Raw genomic sequence first — 25,677 nt, forward strand, 5'->3', positions numbered from 1 at the left:
CAGTGGATAGAGCATCAGCCTGCATGCGGACTGAAGGGTCCTGGGTTTGATTCCAGTCAGGGTCACATGCAGGCTCAATCCCCAGTAGGGGGCATGCAGGAGTTAGCCAATCAGTGATTTTCTATCATCCTTGATATTTCAGTCTCTCTCTCCCTCTCCCTTCCTCTCTGAAATTAATAAAAATATATATTAAAAATAACTAAACAAGAAAATATGTAAATTGGAAAATGGGGACTTATGTAAATTAATACTCTGGAATTATAATGCTAAAATATATATCTTTAAAAACATACCTTAAATTTCTCTCAACAATAAAGTCATAATCATTTTGCATTTAAGTATTCACTGCACTGTAACCTCTTATTTGAACTTATTTTGCTTTATTATAAATGATCTTTAAAAAGAATTTGCATGCATTAAGTATAGGAAGAAATGGGGAAAGATTTATATGTTTTTGTTTTTACAATTGTTACTTAAAAATGAGTAAATTTATTTCCTATGATTTAGAAAATATAACTGAATCTTATACCTAGAAAAGAGACTTAAAGAGCCATAGTGAGCAGGATATGTGAAAGATTATAAATCTTGTTGAATTTTAGATAATCCTCTTTGGACTAATTTTGAATCAAGAATATGCATATGCCAATGTTTTACACCAGTGGCATGTCAAACTAAAGTGAAGAAAATGATACTTATACTTTCATCATACCTACTTTTTAACTCATATCAGGAAGCCTGTGATAGAAATAGAAGTCAGGGACTAGCTTCTTCAAAGGCATCCTGAAATGACGCCTCTAACCATAGTTATGGTTAAAACTATATCTTATATTTTCCACTATTAGAAGATAAGAGGTGTTAGCATTTTATGTTTTATGTATAAATAGTTAGAGCCTACCATTTACTGTTTTATTTCTTTACACCGACTAAAGAATCATGGAAATTGAAAATCTTCATGGATATAAGTAATTCCATTGGTCATAAGGAGACTTTTCACCCTCATGATTTGGGTGTATTTTTTCTTTATTACATTGCTAATTCTTTGCTATCAGGGAATGATATGTTTATCAAGTAAGATGAATTTCTGACAGGCTTATGTGAATACTCTATTACTGTAAATTCCCAGCACTGCCTAAAAGAAGCTGTGTTTGTAACCAGTTTCAGTTGAAGACAGGTGCATTAGTGGTGCTGTTTTGTGAGTTTCATAACAAGTCTACATAAAAGTGGCATGCAAATTACACCACGGGAACCAATTCCATTGGCAATATTTTGGAGCACCATAGGGATTCCAAGAGGGAAGGAGTAAGAATATCTTAGACTCTTTTGATACATTCAAGATCTTTTTTTTCTTCAAAATATTTATTAATCAGTTTGATCAAATAAGTAGCACCGGCACTTGTCATTTGTTGATCTGTTAATGGTAGCCATTCAGACAGAAGTGAGGTGATGCCTCATTGTGGTTTTAATTTGCATCTCTGTGATGATTAACAACATTGAGCATTTTTTCATGTGTCTCTTGGCCATCTGTATATCCTCTTTGGAGAAGTGTACATTTAAATTCTTTGCTCATTTTTTTATTGGATTGTTTGTCTTCTTGTTGTTGAGTTATATGATTTATTTGTATATTTTGGAAATTAACCCCTTAGCTGCAGATGTATCAATGGCAAATACTCTATGTTCTCCCATATCAGGTATTCCCTTTGCATTTTGAGGACAATTTTTTTTTTTGCTGTTCAGAAGCTTTTTAGTTTGATGTAGTTACATTTCTTTATTTTTTTTCTTTGTTTCTCTTGCCCTAGGAGATGTATTGGTAAAAATTCTGTGACATGTCTGATTTTATTGACTATGTTTTCTTCTAAGATTTTTATGGTTTTGCAACTTACATTTAAGTCTTTTATCCATTTTGAACTTATTCTTGTGTATGGTGTAAGTTGGTGGTCTAATTTTATAATTTTGCATGTATCTGTCTAATTTTCATAGCACCATTTATTGAGGCGACTGTCTTTACTCCATTGTGTGCTCTTGCCTCCTTTGTCAAATATTAATCAGCCACAATGGCTTTCTGGGGTCTCTGTTCTGTTCCATTGATTTATATGCCTGTTCTTGTGCCAGTACCAGGCAGTTTTGAGAACAGCGGCCTTGTAGTATAACTTGATATCTGATAATCTGGTATTGTGATATCTAGTGCTTACTATTAAGAGGATGTGTTGATGGATTTTTCTCATTTAATGCACACGACTCTCTCTCTCTCTGTCTCTCTGTCTCTCATTTTTTTTTAAATAAATCTTTATTGTTCAGATTCTTACAGGTGTTCCTCTTTTTTTCCCCCCATAGCTCCCCTCCACCTGATTCCCCACCCCACCCCATGCCCTTACCCCCCGACACTGTCTTCATCCACAGGTGTAAGATTTTTGTCCAATCTCTTCCCGCACCCCTCACACCCCCTTCCCCCTGAGAATTGTCAGTCCACTCCCTTTCTATATCCCTGATTCTATTATATTCCCCAGTCCATTCTGTTCTTCAGATTTTTTATTCACTTGATTTTTAGAGTCACTTGTTGGTAGGTATGTATTTGATGTCATTTTGTTGTTCATAATTTTTATCTTTACCTTTTTTTTCTTCTTCCTCTTCTTAAAGAATACCCTTCAGCATTTCATGTAATCCTGGTTTGGTGGTGATGAACTCCTTTAGCTTTTTCTTGTCTGTGAAGCTCTTTATGTGACCTTCAACTCTGAATGATAGCTTTGCTGGGTAGAGTAATCTTGGTTGTAGGTTCTTGCTGTTCATCACTTTGAATATTTCTTGCCACTCCCTTCTGGCCTGCATAGTTTCTGCCGAGAAATCACCTGACAGTCGTATGGGTGCTCCCTTGTAGGTAACTAACCGTTTTTCTCTTGCTGCTTTCAAGATTCTCTCTTTGTCTTTTGCCCTTGGCATTTTAATTATGATGTGTCTTGGTGTGGTCCTCTTTGGATTCCTCTTGTATGGGGTTCTGTGTGCTTCCTGGACTTGTAAGTCTATTTCTTTCACCAGGTAGGGAAAGTTTTCTGTCATTATTTCTTCTAATAGGTTTTCAATATTTTGCTCTCTCTCTTCTTCTGGCACCCCAAAAATTCGGATGTTGGTATGCTTAAAGTTGTCCCAGAGGCTCCTTACACTATCTTCATATTTTTGGATTCTTTTTTCTTTTTGTTTTTCTGGTTGGGTGTTTTTTGTTTCCTCATATTTCATATCTTTGGTTTGATTCTTGGGGTACGTTGATCTACAGTTGAGTTTCTGTATATTCTTTATTTCAGACAGTGTATGCTTAATTTCTGACTGGTCCTTTTCCATTTTTTTGGCATTCTCATTAAGATCCTTAAAGGTCTCACTAAGTTCCTCAGCGGTTTTTAGAAGATTCTTGAGTAACCTTATAAATGTGGTTCTGAACTCTATGTCATCCAGTAGTTTGCTTTCCTCCATTTCTTTCATTCGTGACATGTTTCTTGGTCTCCGCATTTTGCTGCTTCCTTGTGTTGATGGAGTGGCTTTGTGTGGTAGGTGACCTATAGGGGCCAGTAGCTCAGCCTCCCCAATCACCTGAGGTGGATGCTCTTGGTACACCCCTTTGTGGGCTGAGTGCAAAGTCTTGGTGTAGTTAAGCCTTGATTGCTGTTGTTACACTGGGAAGAATTGACCTCCAGGCCAATTGGCTGTGAGGACCCGCTGTGTCTATAATGGAAGAACTGCTGTGCTGGAGACACGCTTATGGCGCAGGACTTGTTTCAGTGGGGCTTTGGTGCTCACTGAGTCTGCCTCTTGAATGTGTCACTTATGGATGTGAGGAGTTGAAATCTGGTGTCTCACACTGACCACTAGGTACACTGGCTTCTGGATCTCCAATGGGGTGCAGGTCAGCTACTGTCTGAGGCCACCCAGCAGGTGCTACAGTGAGAACTACAGTTTTCTCCTCTTTGCTTGGGGTTTGGAGGTTTTGGAGCTGTCTGACCCGGGCTGCAAGTTTGCTAGGTTAAGCTGTGATAGGGCAGGTCATTCATATGCTAAAGCCGCTACTTGGAGCTTGGGTGGGTTTGTAGATTGTGCGGGGCGGAGTCTCAGGGCGTCACTAGGCTAGGGCGTGGCAAACAGCGATGGCTGCCAGTTAGCCCGCTCTGCGTCCAGCGCCCCAGCACAGTAAACAATTATTCCTCCGCACATCCCTGCAAGCAAGCCACCCTCACTTTCCGACCCCACGGCAGACAGTCCAGCTTCTCCCCGTAGGAGTTTGGGTCCCCCGCGTGTCCCCAGAAACTGGAGTTCGGAGTAATCGGGAGCTTGTCTCCCTTCGGGTTGAAAAAAGCAGTGCTCCCAGTCGCCCGTCTCCAGCCCAATTCGAGCACCTCCGTACCTCAGCTTTTCAGTGCTTGTGCACCCCTCAATGCTGTTTGCTCTTTCCTTCTAGTTGTAGAACTTCCACTCAGCCAGCTTTCCCGTGGTTCTGGGTGATAGACGTTCTGTCTTTTAGTTGTAGTTTTGAAATTGTTGTGCGAGGCAGCAGTTTAGGTGTTTACCTACGTCGCCATCTTGGATCGCCAAGCTCTGCCTCTCATTTTGAACAAGGTGGCCAAGTAGCATGGATTCAAATAGAAGGCTCCATAGCTAGTTCATTTTACAGCATTGTGGATCAAAAAGTACTTTGTGGTTTAAATGAAAACAATAAATATACAGGCCAAGGTTCGAAAGCCTATTTCTATTTAACTTTCTCTACTCTGAAATTTCTTCAGAATTAAAGATTCAAATGTCCATGATTGGTATCTTCATATTTAGAATGATTAATCATGCATACAAAGAAAAATGTGGAAATTACAACTTCAGAGGAAAGCTTTATTCTTGCTCTTTGAGGTGCTTATTTTTTTTCACATTATAATTTTATCTAGTTAGATTTTTCCTCAGGTTTATTATATAAGCAGAAAGTGGTTTATTCTGTAGATTGTTCACTTTTTATGTGTTAGATCAATTCAGTAACATCTTTTTAAAGAACATTTCAAGATACACTAAAATTTCTCCATGGCCTGCATAATTCTACCATTTAGAAGTTCTGATATATTTTATTAACCAAATGGCAAATGTACAGTTATACAATATGTCCTTATATCTGATTTTGAATCCATGATCTTAACTTATAGTATACCTCAGTCCTTGATTTTTTTTTAAACAGCGAGGAGGAGGGATAGAGATAATTTTGTTGAATTGCCTCATTGTGCAGATGAGAAAACTGAGGTTCAGAGAGTTAACAATGTATCAATGTTTATCAAAGCTAGGTCTGTAGAACATGTATATCTAAATCACCTACATTAAACTTTTGAAATTCAGATTCCTATGATCTAAATCAGAACCTTTATTTTAAATACCTACACACACACACACACACACACACACACACACACACTGAAGTTTGAGAATCACTGGACTAGTGTATTTCCATCCACATCTGTAAAAGCCTTGTCAACATACAAATGAGCATCTCTATTATATAGCTCAGTGGTAAGACTGTTAAAAATCGCCTTCCCGTGGTTTTGCAACTCTGTATGGAGGAGTAGTCAAATGGATCAGTGGAGAATAATAATTGAATTCTCTCCGCTTTTCACAGACCTTCTTAATACTTATAAAAATTCTGGTCTTTGACATCCAATCTCTGAATTCAAAAATCTAAAGCATAGTACGAATATATTTAAATGTGTTTAAGTGTCTGCCATTGCCTCAGGAAATTCGTTTTACTCCATTTTCCAGGCATATGTATTTTAACTACCACTTAATTTTTCTGGGTGGCATGTAGCCAGTGTTATGAATATCAGTAGAGCTGAAGGGAGATTGAATTAACGTAAAGGTAAAACTTATTGCATTGCTTTCCTTCTGTGGATTATTACTCAAGTCACAAGTCCTATATGGGCTGAGATATCTTGTTAGTAAGGAAGTTTTTCTGTTCAAACAATTTACAGCTCTTTATTAAGTGCTTATTCTAAATTGTAGAGAATGCTGAAGAAATATCTATTTCTTTGATGAGCACATTATTTGTTATGTTTTTAAAAGACATATATGTAATTTCTATGTCTTTTAAAAAAGAAATTCTGTGAATGTGGATTGTGAGGACCTGAAGACTGTAGTCAGACACCTGTGGGAAGACCTTCATGAAAATGTGGCTGGCTTTTGAATGAAGGCTAGGTTTTTCTTTTCTTTCTTTTTCTTTTTTAAATTCTCACCTGAGGATATGCTTTTATTGATTTTTAGAGAGAGAGAGGAAGGGGGAGAGAGAGAAACATTGATCAGTTGCCTCCCATAAATACCATGACTGGGGATCAAACCTGCAACCTTTTGGTGTGCGGATGACACTCTATCCAACTGAGTCACCCAGCCAGGGCAAGGCTGGATTTTTCTTAAAGGAGATAGGCATGTCCTAGAGAAAATGGTATGTACATGTAGAGTTGTGGAGAAAGATGATTATTGTAGCCAAAAAAAAAAAAATAAAGAGGAAACAACATAAATGTTCACGCATATGGAAATTGTTAAGTTGGTATATGTACTGAGTAGAAGAAGGCAATGGATGAACTCTATATCTACAAGCATGGAATAATAATTAAAATAATGTTAAGAGAAAAAATGTAAGTTACAGAATTATACATAGCATATTATGCTCTTTATATACAGTATTTTAAAAATGCATATAAACACAAAATAAAGGATGGAAGGAATGGTCACTAAAGTTATTATAATGGTTGCCTCATAGGAGGTAGGAAATAGGATAAGGATGAGGATTAAATAGAATTCAAATTTCTGAATAATTTACTATTCCTTAAAAACAAATTGAAAGTATAAAAAATATTTGAAGGTCATTTCTTTGGCCACTTTAGTGATAATATACTTGTATTCCTCATAAAAGTGATTTCAAAAGAAAAATAAAAGTGGAATTAACAGTATCAATTAGTGCTCATTGGGTCACCCAGAGTATGCAATGGATACAGACTTTCCTTGTTTCTCTTTGTAGGTAAATGTCACTCGCGAAGACTCACCAAGTGAAGACCCAGTCTTTCTTAGGACTTTAGGCAAAGGAGATTGGTTTGGAGAGAAAGCCTTGCAGGGGTAAGTAGATCACACAGTTTTTGCTTGAGTACTACATAAATTCCTGTCTTAAAAGAATGAGTTCCTAACAAAACAGGATTTCTAGTGCTGATTCTGATATCAGACATGGACCCTTGCTCATTTTTATTTATTTCCAGCCGGAATTGTAATATGTGTAGATAGGCTGTAGGATTGATTGGTGGTTAAGTTCTGTAATCATTTTTATATTGATAGGAAAATCTCTCAGCTTTATGTTTCTTAACTGCAAGCTCTATAAAGATAAAAACGAGGGAAACGTCTCTGCTAAGTTTACTTTGTACCACAGTTTACTGAGAATTTTGAAATCCCTAAACCTTACTGAACAAACATTAGATGGGAAAGCAGTGATTCGCTTCTGGCTGGTTGTCATCATTGCTGGTTTTGGTAATGGAGGCGGAGGAGCAGGTGGGCGTGGAGGTGATTTATGCATATGCATTCACTCTTGAAGGGCTCTAAAGGCTGAAGGGGTGTACTGCAAGATCAATAAGCAACACCTCTCGATTATCAAAGCTTTTCCAAGTTTAGTGCTGTATGTATAATAAGCCACTTGAATAAGAAATAATTAATAGACATTTATTTTTGCATCATATTCCAGGTGTAGGGCTGTGTTCTAGAGAGGAACAGCAATGGGATTAAACATATTCCTAAAATATTTGGCATAGTTTTGTTTCCATTTCAAATTATGACTTTATTTTAAAAATTACAAGCAATTTGCTTAAAGGTACTATAAAGAAAGTTTAAGGAGTTTTTAAAATTTTATTTTTAATGGCAATTTATATTCAATATGATTTTGTATTAGTTCCAGGTGTACAGCACAGTGGTGAGATGATCATATATTTTACAGAGTGGTCTCCCCAACATTTCAAGTACCCACCTGCACCATACAGAGTTATTATAATATTATTGACTATATTTCCTATGCTGTACTTTACATCCCTGTGACTATTTTATAGCTACCAATTTGTACTTCTTAATCCCTTCACCTTAAGGAGTTTTTATTTTTTAAGCCACAATCAGTTGCCAGATCTTTTCTTCCTTACTATTTCACAACTACAAAAGTAAAGCAGTGATTTTGATGTCATCTTACTCAGGCTACATTATCTTATGAAAATTCAGAACTAAATGCACTTGATTTTCTGTTTTTTCTTTTACTGAGTTCATTTGATCCTATCTGATGAGTGTGTATTTGCCATTAAATTTTTTCCCATGGCAGAGTTGGAAGAAATGCCATTTTTGGTGTAGATATACAAAATAATGCAATAATCATAATCTTCATAGCATAAAATGTGCAAATATGCCATTTGTGCTTTAATCTTTCTTTCCCTTGATTATTATATATGTAGAGGATTCTAGAGGATAATGCCACCTGACTGCCTTGGTCCAAGATGAAATGTCTCTGTGAAAATTGTGATACATTTTCAATACATAACATTTTCAAAATATAACACTTTCAATAATTTCTGATGAGATCACATGTGGGACACCAGAAAGTAAAACATAATTGAGAATTGACAGATTTCCTTTTGTAGCTTACTATCACTGAATCTTGGTGCAAATAAAAGAAAGCTTTTATGGAGAAAACACCTTCCTAAAATGTGTCTTAAGAAATGACCTTGGGGATATGGTTTATGAAAAAGATGTCAAAGTTTGCTCTGATATCAAATTTAAGTTAATGCTATTCCATGTAGATGAAATTCATTCTAGCATATGCGTATTCTTACGAACTGCCTATTGTCAAAACTCTTTTGAACATATTCAGCCTCTTCACTGGCCAATCTGTCACCACACCACTACTACAACCGTTATTACACTGACCTATCCCCATTTCTTTCTTTCTTATGTCCTTTAATATTATTTTGTCACTGCTCAACCTGGCTTTGTCAGTCTACTTTAAGCCTCCTCTTAAATGTCACCAGAGATTTCCTGCTTACATCATAGAACCATCTTTCTTTTATCTTCATTTGACTTAACTTCTCAGCCACAGTTTTACACTGTTGAACACTCTTCCTTCTTTACATTTCCTATCCTTTGAGAGCCCGGCATGTGTTAGCACTCTACAATTTCTCATTTGATTTTCTAAAATTCACCAGTGTTTTGTCCTCAGCTCTCTGTTACATAACATCTTGGTATACATCCATCTCTATTGCTGCATAGTCCTTCAATGAAAAGAAGTCCCAAATATTTATATTTTACTTTGAGCTCAGCATCTGGCACTTTTCAGGTGCTCAACATATATATGTTAAATGAACAAATGAATGAATGAACAAATTAGCCTCTCTCAGGATGCCCACACTTGCAGTCCCTTCTGCCAATTGTCACTTTCACTACTTGAATTTGCTTGATGGCAAATAAAGGATTATGAACTTACTTGATTATAGGGGTTTAGCTGGTAATGTAAATGAGTAAAAATAAGGTGAGTAAAACTGGTGGCAAACTAGAAATCCTTTTGTAATAAGGATAGTAATTGCTATGCTTTTTTATCCTTTAAGGAAATACAGAAAAAACTAAGTAACTTGATTTTTTTTTAAAAAAAAGAAGCTCTGCAAGCAAACCAAACATTTAACATTTCTGCAAACAATTTGACCTGTGAGCTGCCATTTTGTGATGTCTATCAATCAGATATGCCTCTTTAAAACTCTATTACTATATTCAATTGAAGGAAACCTATAAAGTTAACCCTTCTTGATTGTTTCTTGTTTTGATTTTTGACATCATAATGTCCTATGTCTGTGACTTATTTTTCACTCTAGGTCTCCATGTTCTATTCTGATCTTTTCTTTGAATTTTAATGTTTCACACAAGAAATCCCTACATTTCACAACTCACATTGATTTGTTTCACTTGCTGCCCTCTAAATATCTTAAAATTTTATGCAGCTTCAGGATATAAAGTCTTTGGGGTAGCTTTATGTATTCTTTTGGATGATAGTTCTGCTTCTTTGTAACCCAGATGCTTTTTTATGCTTGAAAGATAAATTTATAGTCAATATTCTCTGTGTGCACATAATGCAGCATCTCAGATTGTTGTTTTCTCACAAATAAAATTTAGTTGTGCTGGGAACTTTTATTTTCCTGAGAATGTTCAGCAGATCATTAAAATATTGGTAAATTAGTAATATTGAAATAATTTCTTGACCATTCTTTTTTTAAATTTTCAAATTAAATTTATTGGGGTAACATTGGTTGATAACATTATATAAATTTCAGTTGTACCACTTTATAATAGGACATCTGTATAATCTATTGTGTGCTCACCTCTGTCACCATATATTTGATCTCTTCTACGCTCTTTATTCTCCCTACCTCCTTTTCCTCTGATAACTACCATTCTGTTGTCTGTATCTATGAGTTCATTTGTCTTCTTTGTTTGTTCATTTGTTGATTTTTGTTTTATATCCCCCAATGACTGAAATCATATGGTTCTTACACTTTTCCATTTGACTAATTTGACTTAGCATGATATTCTCAAGATCCATCCATGTTGCCACAAATGTCTCAAATCTCAGCATTTTTATATCTGGGTAGTATTCCATTGCACATACGCTTTATCCACTCATGTGTCAAAGGACACGTAGGACACAAGGGGCACAAGACATGTTTTCATGGGTTGACTATGGTGAATACTGCTGCAAACAATACGGGAGTACATATATCTTTATGAATAAGTGTTTTCACACACTTTGGCTAGAAATTTTTGAGAAAGGGGATTGCTGGGTAATATGGTAGCTCCATTCTTAATTTTTGGAGGAACTTCCATTCTGTTTTCCTTAGTGACTACACCAATTTACATTCCCACTAGCAGTGTGGGAAAGCTCCTTTTTCTCCACATCTTCTCCAATACTCATTATTTCTTAATTGTAATAGCCATTCTCACAGGTGTGAAGTGATATCTCATTGTGGCTTTGATTTGCATTTTTCTTATAATTAGTGATGTTGAGGGTTTTTTTTTTTCCATATATCTGTTGTCCATCTGTGTGTCTTTGTTGGAAAAGTGTCTGCTTGGGTCCTGTGCCCATTTCTTAATCAGATTGGTTTTGTTTCTTTGTTTGTTTGTTGATTTACATAAGTTTTCTATATATTTAGGAGATTAGCCCTTTATCAGAGGTATCGCTTGCAAATATCTTCTTTCATTCAGTTTGTTGCCTTTTTTGTTATTGATTTTTTTTTTCTGTACAGAAGCTTTTTAGTTTGATGTAGTCCTGTTCATTTATTTTTGCTTCTATTTCCCTTTTCTTTGGAGTCAAGTTCACAAACATCTCTCTGAGACCAAGGTCCATAAGTTTAGTACCTGTGTTTTCTTGTGTTTTTTATTGTTTCAGGTCTTATATTCAAGTCCTAATCCATTTGAATTAATTTTTGTGTATGGTGTAAGATAGCAGTCTAGTTTCATTCTTTTTCATGTGGCTTTCCAGTTTTCTCTGTACCATTTATTAAAGAGTCTTTGCTTTTCCCATTGAATGTTTTTGGCTCCTGTGTTGACAATTAGTTGCCCATATATGTGTGGATTTATTTCTGCTCTGTCAGTTCTATTTAATTGATCTGTGTCATTTTTCCTGCCAGTACCATAGTGATTTTATTATTGTATCTTTGTACTATAGTTTCAAGTCAGGAAGTGTGAATTCCTGTGACTGTGTTTGCTTGCCCTCCACCCTGCCACCTTAGAATTGTGTTGGCTATTCGGGGTCTTTTGAGGTTCTATACAAAATTAATGCATTTTTTGGTTCTATTTCTGTGAAAAAAAATGCCATTAGGATTTGATGAGGATTGCATTAAATTTATATATTGCTTTTTAGGTAATATCGCCATTTTAACCATGCTGATTATTCCTAACCAGAAATACAAAATATTTTATCTTTTTTTTGTATCTTGACAATTCTTTTTAAATTTAAGAGTGCCTACTTCTAGTATTAGTTAAGGACCCAGTAGATAATTGAATGAAATGACATGTGACCCCGGTAACCTGACTCCAGAATTCCACTATATAGCTCTGCCTCTAGAAGTAATGTTTCATTTCCTCATTGGACTGAGATAGTAGAATCATAAATCTAGCCATTCTCTAATCTATCTTATTAGATTAACCATTAACCTATAATAGCATCCCATTACAAGAAAAATTGGGGTCACATTGTTTTCATTAAGTGGTTGACATCAAGCAAATTATTCAGTACTGTTTGTCTAAAGCATTATTTTTCCCTGTGATAAAGATTTTTCCACAACAGAAAGGGCAAAATATTTTACTCTTTACAGAAATACTTCTTCCTGATATACATGAGAGATAAAGTTATGTTTTAGAGAAATTAGTTTAGGTTTTATCCAATAACTCATGAGTCAATTCATCTACACACTGACTTACTATTGCTTCAAGATCTCTACATGACTTGAAACCATATAGAATTCACAGAGGCATCAGATATGTCAAATTCTAAGCTACTTGGATCTGTAGTAATGGGAAATATTTAAGAATATGATGAACCTGAGAGAGATGGGTTTGAGCTTCCACTTGCTCCTCCCCTTCCCCTTAATAGTTGCGTCTTCAGCATAATATATGGTTAAGAGTTCCAGCTCAGAAGTCAGACTGTCTGGGTCAGAATCCACTCTGTCATTTATAAATTATGAGACCCTGAGAGATTCTCTTTTCATCTGAAATGAAAATGATGATTGTCTCTAACTTTTTGAGTAACTGTGAGAAGTAATCAAGGGAATGCTTATAAAGCATTTTGGGTGATTACCTAGAATTTAGATTAATGCTCAAAAAAAGCCAACTGCTCTCAGCACTGCCACTATCATCTTTATCTCCATTATTATTATCAGCAACAGCAACATCCATCACCGTAATCCTGTTATCACTGTTCCCATTTCCAAGAATGTTCTGGGCCAGTTCACCACTCTGAGTCTCTGCTTCTGAAAATCTGTAAACTGAGCCAGTTGAACTAGATGATCTCTAAGTTTTCTTAGGGCACAGTCTCTGCTTCTCTTGAAATGTGGCCTCTTTTCAATTGGAACAGATCTCTGGGTTCTAAATGCAGCTCTGGGCCACCCTCGTTAAATAGCAGACCACTGCCAGCAGGGCCCTTTCCTCCAGGAAACTCTCCCAGCTGTTGCCTGTCATTCTGAACACCTACACTACATGCCAGGCTCTGCCGTTGTTTGTGTAAAAACAGATCAGCCAGTCAATCCAACTTACCTTGGTATCACAAGGCTGTATTCCCCAGATGTTCCCTACTCACAGACTGTGATCTTAGGAAATTCAATTAATATTTATGAACCCATTTCTTGGTTTTCTCTCTTTTTTCAATTAATAAAATAATATCATATAAAATGATATAACAAACATTGAATATAGCATATATCATTCATTTATTTATTTGGAAAGAAAGCCTTTTAGTTATGATTCAAACCTCTTTTGGATCCTCCCACAGTAATTTTCCTCCCTCCCAGTATCATTACCCTGAAGTTGGCTTTACGCATCCTCAGTGATTGTGTGTCTAAATTTTATTGTGTATACATATGTGTATAATAAACATATGCATATGTGAATATTAACATATATAAACTTGTTTTATGTGTGTTTAAATTTTTACATAGGTGAAATCCCATTCTGTTTCATTTAGGGTCACTATATCCTTTTTCTTTTCTTTCTACTGCCATGCAAATTGCACTTGTGTCATTCCTTTGTTTAGAAGTTTTACCTTCCTTTTTTATTCCTTTAATGTTAAATTTATCAATTTTTAATATGTAATGGTAATTAATAGCTCTACCCTTCACTTGACTAATACAGGGATCTTTGTGTATTTAACTTCAAATTACTCTTGCCTGCTTTTTATCTAGATTTGTAGTATATAGTTCCATATGATTGATAAATCCTTAAATATTAGTCATTATTATTGATATATTTTTTCAGAACCTACTTAGGTTTAGTAGCTTGGTTTACTTATTATAGCAGGTCTTCCAACAACATTGCTTAATTATAATGATGAGATGCCGAGAGACTTAACTTTTGTATATATTAGTTATGCTGTGGTAAAATTGGTTTCATTATATGTCATTTTGAAGGACCTATTAACAACATTAAGTCTGAAGGACCTATTAACAACATTAAGTGAGAACTTACTGTACTTTGCCCACTATTGCTTACACTCAACTTATTTTTCTTGAGTTTGGAGATGATCTATTTATGCTTTTTGCCTTTGCCTAAATGTGAATGAGCATTGGGTTATGCATAAAAATCTAGGTTAGATTTACTTTTTCTCAGAATCTTAAATATTATTCTATTGTTTTCCAGTATCCATAGTCTATAATCAGTCAGTTACTATAAGTAATGTCTTTTTTGGGGGGAGGGGGTAGTTGTCTATCTCTGATATCCTTCATTTTTACTATAATCTAAGTGCAGATATGTTTTACTTTATTTCATATGACTCTATATGTTCCTTTCTTCTGAGAATGCAATTTTTCTCAATTCACAGCATTGTCCCTGCTTATTTTTCCCCCCAGTTTCTCTTTTCTTTCTTTTGGTTTCATTTCCTTATCCTCCTATCCTTGTCTTCTTATTTCAGGTTTATATGTTCTTCTTATCATTCTGTGCTGCTTTTGTAATGCAATCTAGGTACATTCTCTCATATTCATCAAGAAATCCTCTACTTTTCTCTTTAATTGTATCAAGTCTTAAATTCAATCTATACATTGAGTAGATTCCAGTGACTATTTAAAAAACATTTTTAGACTATCTGCTTGGCACACTACAGTGGTTAGGACTGTGAGCACTAGAATAGCCTTTCTGGGTTCAAATCCCAGCTCCATTATTTATAGGATATGTCATCTCACTTTTCTTCTCTTAGCTTCATGTTTGTGATTTATAAAAGGGGAATAATAGTATCTGCCACATAGGAACTAATAAGCGAAATAATCTATATAGTTTGTGTGCACACTGGAATTATGCCTGACAAATACTGTGTTCAATAAATGTTAACCATTATCATTATTTTATTATACTTTAAAATATTTTATATTGTTTCTTATTTATATTTTAGTTATTTTCTTTATCTTTTTTATTAATTATTTTAAAATATCAAATATTTTGTAATTTTATATTACCTTCACTTTTAGGTTCAAATTCTAACACTGTTTATATCTGTTAACTCTCTCTCCTTATTATATGGTTTATTATAGCTTGTGGGGCTATTTGTTTGTTTTCTTTTTTAAAAAAATATATTTTATTGATTTTTACAGAGAGGAAGGGAGAGGGATAGAGAGTTAGAAACATCGATGAGAGAGAAACATCGATCAGCTGCCTCCTGCACACCCCCTATTGGGGATGTGCCCGCAACCAAGGTACGTGCCCTTGACCGGAATCGAACCTGGGACCCTTCAGTCTGCAGCCCGACGCTCTATCCACTGAGCCAAACCGGTTAGGGCCTATTTGTTTGTTTTCAATGGAATGAGTGGATTAAGGGATTCCCTTGTGCCAGGTTATTAGAGGATCTCTATGTGGTTATTATTTTTTTAATGTTTTATATTTGCTCCTGCAAGGACAGGCTTTAGATTGATGTTTTTGAACCATAAAGATAGAATAGAAAGAATTCAGATCTTTTAGTTGCAAGGCTTGGATTTCTGTTTCTCTCAGGGACAGTTGTTGCTAAAGCTTGTATCTTGAGTGTAGAAACAATCTAAGACTCTGGCCTTATGAAAGGCTCAGTCCCAGCTTTTCTCTTGGGACCATAGCCAGACTCCTTCACCCGCCCCTTCATGAGCTCTCCTGGCCAGCTCCAGCACATACCTCTAACCTTAGGACCCTTTTCTATTTCCAGCATTTGACTCTTGTAGGGTTTTAGTTTTGTTTCTTTTTTAGTTTTAGTGAAGATTAAAAATAATTTGGATTTTAGTGAAGATCATTCTTGTGAAGATTATAATGGATAATCTATGTAAAATTCAACAGAATGTCTTGTGGGATTTTTTCCAGGTTGTCCTGTATTTCTGGCGAAAGCCCATAGCCAACAAGCTGCCAGTACTTAGGGCTAGCTGCTTTTTTATAGAACTGACTAAGAAGAGTTAGAATTGCTTTTTTAGTACCACTACTTTATCTGTAAGATGGAGAACTAGAGATACTGAAGGTTGGCCTTTTGAGGGGAATGGTGTTCTGCAAAAGAAGTTGTTTCCTCAATTATCTGCTCTCAGCTTATTTTGTTGTTGTTGAACTTTTATATGTAAACAGATGATTAAAACAGAATGATTAAAACAGATGATAAGTGATAATATAGAAGAAGCACAAAGTGTCATAGCACATTATAATATCTCTATTTTCATCCCAAAATTTTTCCTGGGCTCCAAATTTAGTTTTCTATGGGGCATGGCCACTTGGATATCATTCAGGTACTTCAAATGGCACTTGGAAAACTGTAAACTCATTTTCTCTCCAACCCCAACCAAATCTACTCCATTTGAAATGATCACTATTGCAATAATGTTTCTCACACCCAAAATTTGGACATTATCTTTGACTGTTTCCTCTCCTGAAATACTCACATCACTGATAACTAATCCTGTTGATTCTACCTTTTAAATAACTCTCACCATTGCCTACATATTTCCACAATTTCAATCTGTCACCTGGATTACAATCCAGCCTCCTAATTAGTCACCCTGTGTCCAGTCTTGCTCATTTCCCATCTATTCCAAACACTATGGTTATGACAATCTCTCTTAGTTTTCTAGAATAGCTATAATAAATTACTACAAACTGAGTGACTTAAAACAATGGAATCTATTCTTTCACAAATCTAGAGGAAAAAAGTTTAAAATCAAGGTGTCACCATCCCCTGTGAAAACTCTAAGGGGTCCTAGCCGGTTTGGCTCAGTGGATAGAGCATCAGCCTGCAGACTGAAGCGTCCCAGGTTCTATTCCGGCCAAGGGCACATGCCTGGGTTATGGGCTCGATCCACAGTAGGGGGTGTGCAGGAGGCAGCCAATCAATGATTCTCTCTCATCATCAATGTTTCTCTCTCTATCCCTCTCCCTTCCTCTCTAAAATCAATAAAAATATATTTTAAAAAAAGAAAACTAAGGAAAATGTGTTCCCTACCTCTATCTAGCTTCTGGTGATTACTGACTTCTTTGGCTTGTGCCTTCATCAAACCAATTTCCACTCCCATCTTCACATGGCCATCTCTCCTCTGTGTGTGTTTCAGTATCAAACTCTCTCTCTCCTGATAAGGACACCAGTCATTGGATTTAGGGCCTACCATAATCTGGCATGGCAATCTCTTAACTTGATTACATTTCCAAAGACCTTATTTCCAAATAAGATCACATTCAAAGTTATTGGGGTTTAAGACTTTGACATAGCTTTTGGGGGGACACAGTTCAACTCACAACACTGTAAAATAGGCTTATATCACTTTACTTCTCAAAGGCTTCCCGTAGCACTTCCTGCTGTGAGATCTGTTCTCGTATTACCACTGCAATCTCATCACTGCATCCCTGCATCATGATCTATGCTGTAGCTATTCTGAGGTCTTCTATGTCATCATCATTCCCATGATGTATTTTACTTTTGGGCATTTGGCATAGCAGTCATCTGTTGTGATTACAGTCCTTCCTGGCATGGTTGAATAACTGAACTTACAACAAGCTTCAGTGGGATGTAGAATTTGGAAGATTAGCACAGCATAGAACCCAATGCACAGTCATGTAGAAGCTGACCTGTTGCTCTATAGGCACCTAGACCCATGACATGGTCATATATTCTTACATATTAACATAAGATGCCTAGGATACAATAGTATCCCACTGGGCTTTGATGTTAAGGGACTCATTAGGGAATTTATAAAAATCATATCTTGGTTATAAAGGAACCAAAATATAGTCATATGCACAGACACCAAACATACCTATTTCAAATTATTAATATTATTACAAAAACACCTATAGCCAAACCCACACACAAATTAGCCAAGATAAATTAATAAAATTTGAACATCTGCTCTCTGATCTTTTCTAGAGTGTAGACCTGTAATATAAAGGTAATCACATGAAACATTTCTTTTGTTGTTTGAATTTATTTGTTAATCTTGTCAATACTTTAGTGTGCACTGTATGCTCAGATATCTCAACAATAGTTCTGATTATTATAATAGGCAAGAATTATCAGTAAGTGATAGTAACCAAAGATACATTAGTTGAAACAAATTAGAATATTGATTGTTTAAAAATTGTTAAATGCAAGGGGATTTATGAAAGAAGACTTTTATTCTGGAAGAAGGCTTTGGGCCTGCAAACACAAATAATTGTTTCTACAAAGGGGATATTTTTATAGATAGTTGAGGAAACATCAGGGTGTCTTTGAAAATGGTTTTTTTGTCCCTGTCATCTTAAATATAAGGTCATTTTCAATACTGAAAATTGAGGTACTTATTGAACAATTCAATCCCTCATTGCTATTCTCCAACATGTCATTCAGACAAGTAATTTCCTTCAGTTGCCACAAGATAAGAAAATATAATGCATATTTGAAACTCTCTTCAAAAACTAATAGAAAAAATGTTCATTTGAAGCTAATTTCCTTGTTAATGAATTTGGTTAGTGTTTTGTGTCTGTCATTTTTATTCTTTTCAAGTCTAAATGATTGCTCTTAGTTTTTCCTTTATACAGTATGGAAGAAAAATGGCTTGTTATAAATCACACTTTGGACAGGCAACAGATATTTTAGTTAGAGTCATTATTATTATTACACTAATCACTTGTGATACCTTAAAAATATTTTTAAGCTCACTGAATAGTCTTTCCCCAAAGTATCTTTGAATGTAACATTTACTCACATATTCTGATTGAAACTGTGTCCACATGAGATGAGTATTTCCAACTATATTTGGCCTCACATTCCTCATTCATACAATGAGCTGGGAGTGGGAGATATTTTAAAAACATATGCTATGTGATAATTGTCTTACCCCATATTCCATAAATTAGGGCAAGCACAATATTCCTTTTAGGACATTTCAAGTACTACGTAAGGGGATTCAAGTTTAGCACCTCTTCCTAGGGCCATGTTCAAATATATAAGTAAGTAATAAAAGGGTAATATGCAAATTGACTCTAACGGTAGAATGACCAGAATGACCGCTCTTTGGACCAGTCACTATGAGGCACACTGACCACCCCTTGGTCCCTTTCTCTGGCCAGCAGGCTCTGATCACCTGATGGCCACCCGTGGTGGGGGTGGAGCAGGCGAGCAGGTGGGAACAGCCGACCTCTTATTCCCTTCCCCCAGCCATCAGGCACCAATCACCTGATGGTGAATGGGGGACCAGGGGAGGGTAGCGGTGGGGGGCAGGGCCGGCTGTGGGCAGCTGGGGAAGATGGCCCTGACTGCAGGCCAGGCCTAGGGACTGTACCCATGCACGAATTTCATGTGCCAGGCCTCTAGTATCAGTAAATAATCATATAGTCACCTTAGTTTAAAAAAACACACACAATTAGAAATTATTTTAAAAAACTCATTTCAACAGCATCATAAATTATGAAGAAATTAGAAATAAATTTAACAAAAGGTTTTTAAAACCTGTATACTGAAAACTACAAAACGTATTTAAGAGGAATGTTGAGGTATACTGTGTTCATGTCAGTATTGTTTGCACAGATTGACCTGTACATCTAGTGCAGTTCCAGTCAAAAATCCCAGAAAGCTTTATTGTGGAAATTGACAAGCTGATTTTAAACTTCATATGGAAAGTTAAGAGACCTAAAACAGCCAAAAGAACTTTGGGGGAAAAAAAAAGAATAAATTTGGATGACTACCTCTACCAGACTTTGAGACTTATTTTAAAGTTCCAATAACTAAGGCAATGTGGTATTGATGTCAAGTCAGACAAATAGATCTCTGAAGAGAGTAAAGAGCTCTGAAATCCACCACACACATATTGCTGCCCTAGTGAGCTCAGGCTGCCATAACAGTATATTACAGAGTGGGTGTCTTAAAACAACAGAAGCATGCTTTCTTACAGTTCTGGAGTCTGGAATTCTAAGATCAACATAGTTGATTTCTTGTAGGTATCTTCCTGATTTGCAGATGGCTGCCTTCTTGTGGTATACTCACATATCTATGCTTTTCTGGCCATTGCTTGGTACATGCATATTCAGAGAGTGAAAAAGCTCTCTGGTGTGTCTCCTTATAAGGGCACTAATCCCATCATGAGGGACCCACCTTTTTGACCTCATCTAAACTTAAGTGTCTCCCAAATGCTCTACCTTCAAATATCATCATATTGGGGTTTAGAGCCTTAACAAATGAATTTGAGGCTGGGTAAAGGGGGCACACAATTCAGTCTTATAGCATCTGCCAGTTAAAGCTCACCATCAGTTCCAAGGCAATTCATTGATGTCACCATTTTCCATAAATGGTGTTGAAACAATTGAATACCATTAAGTAGAATCTAATGAACAGAATGAATTAACCAACAAAATCAGGCCCAAAGCATGGAGGCATGGAACAGACTGACATACCTTGATGTGGGGTTGGAGGGACGAGCAGAGATAAACCAAAGAACTTATATATTTATAGGTATAGCCCATGGACATAGGCAGTAGGGTAGTGAAGACATGGGGGGTGGGTAGGGACTGGGAGGATGGGGGTAAAAGAGGGGGAAAATGGAGCTATCTATAATTTTATTAACAATAAGTTTATTTAAAGAATAAAATAAATAAAGTTGGCCTTATACCTTTCATCATATACCAGAATTAAATTAAAATGTACTATAAACCTAAATGTGAAACCAAAACTGCAAAATCTTTAGGGACAAAACATAGATCAACTTTGTGAAGTTTGTTTAGGTAAAGATTTTTTTGTGTGTGTGTGAAACCAAAACACAGTCTATAAAAGATAAAGGTGATAAATTAGACTTCATTAAAATGAAGAATTTCTGTTCTTTGACAAAAAAGAACTATGAGGAATAGGAAAATAAAATATTTTCCACTATGAGAATATATTTGCAAATTATATATCTGAAAAAGGATTTGATTCCAGAATAAATAACTCTCAAATGTTTATAATGAGAAAAAAACCATAATTTCTATAATGGACAAAATATTTGAACAGACATTTCACCAATAAAGAGAAACTGATCACAAATAGGCACATGACAACTTTCTCACCATGATTAGTTATTAGGGAAACACAAATTAAACCCACAATGAAATAACACTATACATATATTAAAATGTCTAAAATTTGCAAGATTGACCACATACCAAATGTTGCAGAAAATGTGGAGCAAGTGGAAGTTTCATATATTTATTGCTGGTTGGAATGAAAAATGGTACACCACTTTGGAAAGCAATTTAGTAAGTTTCCTAAAAAGTTAAAGATATTGTCTGCCATATGACCCAGCTAGTCTATTCATAGGTATTTACATGAAACAAGAAAGCTCATGTCCATAGAAAGATCTATACACAAATGTTCATAACAGTTTTATTTGTAATATCCCCAAATTTGAAACAACCCAAATGTTCATCAACAGATGAATGGATAAAAAAATCATGGTATGGTCATACAATGAAGACCTATTTAGCAATAAAAAAAAAAGAAGTATTGATATACTCAAACACATAGAGGGATATAAAAATCATTATGATTAGTGAAATGAATTAAAAAATATGTGATTTATATATGATCTAGAAAATAGCAACTAATCTATAGTGACAGAAAGCAGATTAGTGGTTTCCCAGTCATGGCATTTGGCAGGAGACAGAGATTATAGAGGGACACTAGGAAATGGGGGATAATGGGTCTGCTCATTGTCTTGGGTGTAGTGATAGAATCATGAGTGTCTATAAATGCAAAAAGCTTTAAAATTTTGCACTCTAAACATGTGAGGTTTCTTTGTCAATTTTACCTCAAAAAACTATTAAAATGTTTTCAAACTCACTTTCATTATCCTTGATATAATCAAGTGTTAGTAAGAAAACTATCAACTCCCCTGTGGTTTGTTACCCACCGTTGCCAATCTGCACTCAGGAGGCTCAGAGCTCCCTATGCTCCCATTATCAGAGCATCTGCGAACACCATCATAGTTTTACAACTTGCTTTACCTCAGTAGCAGGTAACAGAATGTGTTAAGGCTTATTTGGGTAAATGCAATTAGAGGATCATGAGTGCAGTAAACCCCCTGTCAGTAGTAGCCATGTTCTGCAAAGTCATGGAGTTTTGAACAAGTCAAGTGGTAGGTTACCCAATACCTGCAGACAACGATGGGCCAAAAGGGTCCTGTCTTTGGGAGTCCGTTTTGGGCTGTGTGTCAGTATCTAGTTAGTTTGGATATTTTGACTCTCCGCCTGGAAAATAGAGGATAGACAGAATTTTCTACCAGAGTGGTAGAATTTAAGATCAAGCAGATAATCACAAGCAGGAGAAAGAAAGACTGAAAGTCTACATCAGGCTCAAGACTTCATAGCTGAAAGAATTTGCACTTATTTGGGGAGTTGTGGGTGTTCAATCCTTGAGCATAAGCACATGGAGGTATGGGTCAGAGTTTTACAGTGATAAAGTGGGCAGTACAAAGGTGGAGAAGAGACACGGTACCCAACAGCAACAGTGTCTGGGTTTCCCAGATGTTTCTCATTCATAACTTACCCTTGCTTTCTACAATGGGAGTTGGTGTTACCCGACTAATGAGACTATTCTCTGCTTTCACCTTTTTCTGAACAGTAATGTCATTGAAAAATGGATTTGGGGAATTCTAGGTAAGTTAGTTTTAATACTTATAACGAAAGTATATAAACTAAATAAAATGTATATATTTTTTCTTTCTTAAATGTGCATATTTTACATAAGCTAATTATTCTTGTATTGCCTAAGGTCATCTGAATCAGTAGTGACCCTCATATCCCACATTAGGAAATATAAGATAAACTATTAATTAAACTATTAAACTATTAATACATTATGCTACAAAATTTTAAATTGAAACAGCATGCATTTTAATATTCCTCTCTTAAATTTAATTGTCATTCATTCTCGGCAAAAAATGCATTGTTTACTTTTTAACAAGGAAACATTTAAAAGTAAACAAGACAGATTTCGTGCTCTCCAAGGCATTCTGCTAAATGCTCTTACATACATTGTTCTGTTTGATTCTCGCAGCAGCCATTATTAGTCCTGCTCTCCATGGGAGAAAACAGGCTCAGGGAGGTGAAACACCTTGCACAAGGCCAGGTACTGAGCAGAGAAACTAGGAGTCCAGCCCAGGTCTCTTGGTGCCATCACTGGTCTTTTCCTTCGGTTTAGCACACTGCAGTTACATGCCACAGTGACCAGACTGGGCAGAATGGACACCGTAGACAAGAGATTCATTTTATAACTACCTCCCTCTCCTACCCAAATGAGGTGTGCCTTCTATTAGTTTTTACTCTCCCGAGATACTTGATACATTTATCCTCTGCTAAGTTCCATGATTTAGATGATGGAGGATCCTTTATCATAAAAATACCTGTGGTTTTGTCTTGGCCTCAGCTCTGCTAAATGAACATGGTTTTAAATCAAATGGACCTATTTATCACCCCCTTTTCTCTTTAGCTGTGGGAAAGTTTCTTAAACTATCCTGCTTTCAAAACTATGCCACACAAATCAGGGCTGTAAGTATTAAGCACTTATTCTATAAGGTCTAATAAATGTCCTTCTGTTTTCTGGAACATTCCTGAGTGTCTGAGCTTAATGATGCCCTCAGCATCAGTGGCTGGCAGTTGCCTGCTGCCCAGATGGCAGACTGCCTTTCTCACTGTCTACTCAGCAACATCTTTGCTGCAAACCTGCTCCCCATATGGGGAAACATGTTGGTTTGAAAGGAACATTTTTCACAAACATTCCATAAGAAGAATACAGGTTTTCTGCCACCCCCACCCATATGCACTATTTTCCTTAGAAACTTGGATTTGCTGTCCTGCAGAAGTAGAATATTTTTACTTTAAGTGTTTTGAATTTGTGGTACCAAACCAAAATCATCAAGATTGTAAAACAGGTACCTAAAGTTAACTTTTAAACTTACACATTTTAACTTACAAATTTTTAAAATAATCATAAATTATTTTTTTTAAATATGGAGGAGAAAAAAATAAAATGGTGTTTTCCTAGACCTAGACCTACCACAGACTAGTGAGGAGTTGAGATTGTGGAAAATAACGGGTTTTGGAATCTTTGCTACTAGAAGCTGTATTTAATTTGTATCCCTCTTAACTTCCACCATCACCAATCTACACACTGTTGTAAGGTAACCTCTACTGTCCATGGCACTGTGTGTACCTGAAAAAGCATGGAGGATATTAATCAAGCTGTCACACACCGGAGACAATCATAGACTGTATTTATTTTTAATTTCCATTTTTAACCCGTAGTTTTATTCAGAAGAAGGCTGCGTAAATTATTTTGTCACCAGCTCCAGAAAAGTTCATTAGTTTCCCATTTGCTAGAGCAGAGTGAGTCATTAAGAACTGGAATATAAATCTTGCAATTTCTCCTTCTAGCAATATCTAAATATCCTTAAAAAAAAACCTGCTTAGCCAAATGGTTTTATTTAAAGTAGCAAGACTGTATGTGTTTGTGGAAATGGAAAATAATATTTAAGTGATGGATGAGATAGTTTATATGTTCAGAGAGTGAATCATGAATCTCTGGGTCTCCCTAAGAGTAGAGTTGGATATACTTACAGGCAAATGCCATGGGAGAAAAAGAGTCTTTACTAGCATTTTTATTTCTTTTTAAAATGCATTAATTTCTCTGCCAATCACTTTTCTCTGTTAAACATACCTTAATTTCCCTCCTAACTCACATTTGAAAGTTAGGGCAATCTCTGCAACCCTCCCCCACCCGGGTCATAGCTCTCCTTCTTCCATTTTTAGACACCACATTTCATGGACAGTTCTTTCACAGTATTTCTCATATTCATTCCTTTCTCTTTTTATCACTTTCCCCACTGCAAATTCAGGTCTTTCCTTTACCTATAGTGTATGCTTTTAGATTCTTTTTCTCATTCATCATATCTTAATATGTCATAAATACTGCAACCTTGGGCCAGGCAAATAAGACCCTTGCTCTGGGCCTGCCCTTTAGCTGGTCCCATTCTGACCCTTCTCTGCTATATCTCTTTCCAAAGGGAAAGGAGTCTTCAGGATCAAGATTATATGCTAGATATGCCCACCTGGAGCCTGTACCTCCCCTTCTAGACCATTCATCAGGGTAAGGGAGACAGGGTGGTAGTATGGAGGGACATTAGCAATTTTAAGTAGGGTGGTTTACATAGTCCTCAGTGAGTAAGTGACATTAGAGCAAAGATTGAAGGAGCCAAATGGAGAAGGAGCCACAAATACCTCATGAGGGAAGAATGTCCCATGTGGTAATAATGGAGTCTCCCCAAACTTCCTTGATATTGCCTATGAACCAAACATTTAATGTCCTTTTCCATCTCTGAACCTTGGCAGTAGTTGCTTCCCTACCTGGAAAGCCCTTTCACGCACCTGTTATTGGACTTATAAATGTTTAACAACCAGCTCTCTGGGGGAAAAAGA

The 25,677-nt window shown here is 36.1% G+C and overlaps 1 protein-coding gene across 2 annotated transcripts in view; it reads left to right on the forward strand.

Annotated features, from left to right (window-relative positions):
• The window catches only part of PRKG1 (protein kinase cGMP-dependent 1), a 1,125,638-nt gene that overhangs the window by 925,347 nt on the left and 174,614 nt on the right, over positions 1–25,677 (forward strand). For both annotated transcript variants that reach the window (XM_080643202.1, XM_080643201.1), the window contains exon 7: positions 7,019–7,113. In XM_080643202.1, the coding sequence (XP_080499328.1) occupies positions 7,019–7,113 (95 nt within the window). The remainder of the gene's footprint in view (positions 1–7,018; positions 7,114–25,677) is intronic.

This window comes from Plecotus auritus, assembly GCF_963455305.1.
Source record: "Plecotus auritus genome assembly, chromosome: 9".
In the NCBI taxonomy this organism is placed as follows: domain Eukaryota; kingdom Metazoa; phylum Chordata; class Mammalia; order Chiroptera; family Vespertilionidae; genus Plecotus; species Plecotus auritus.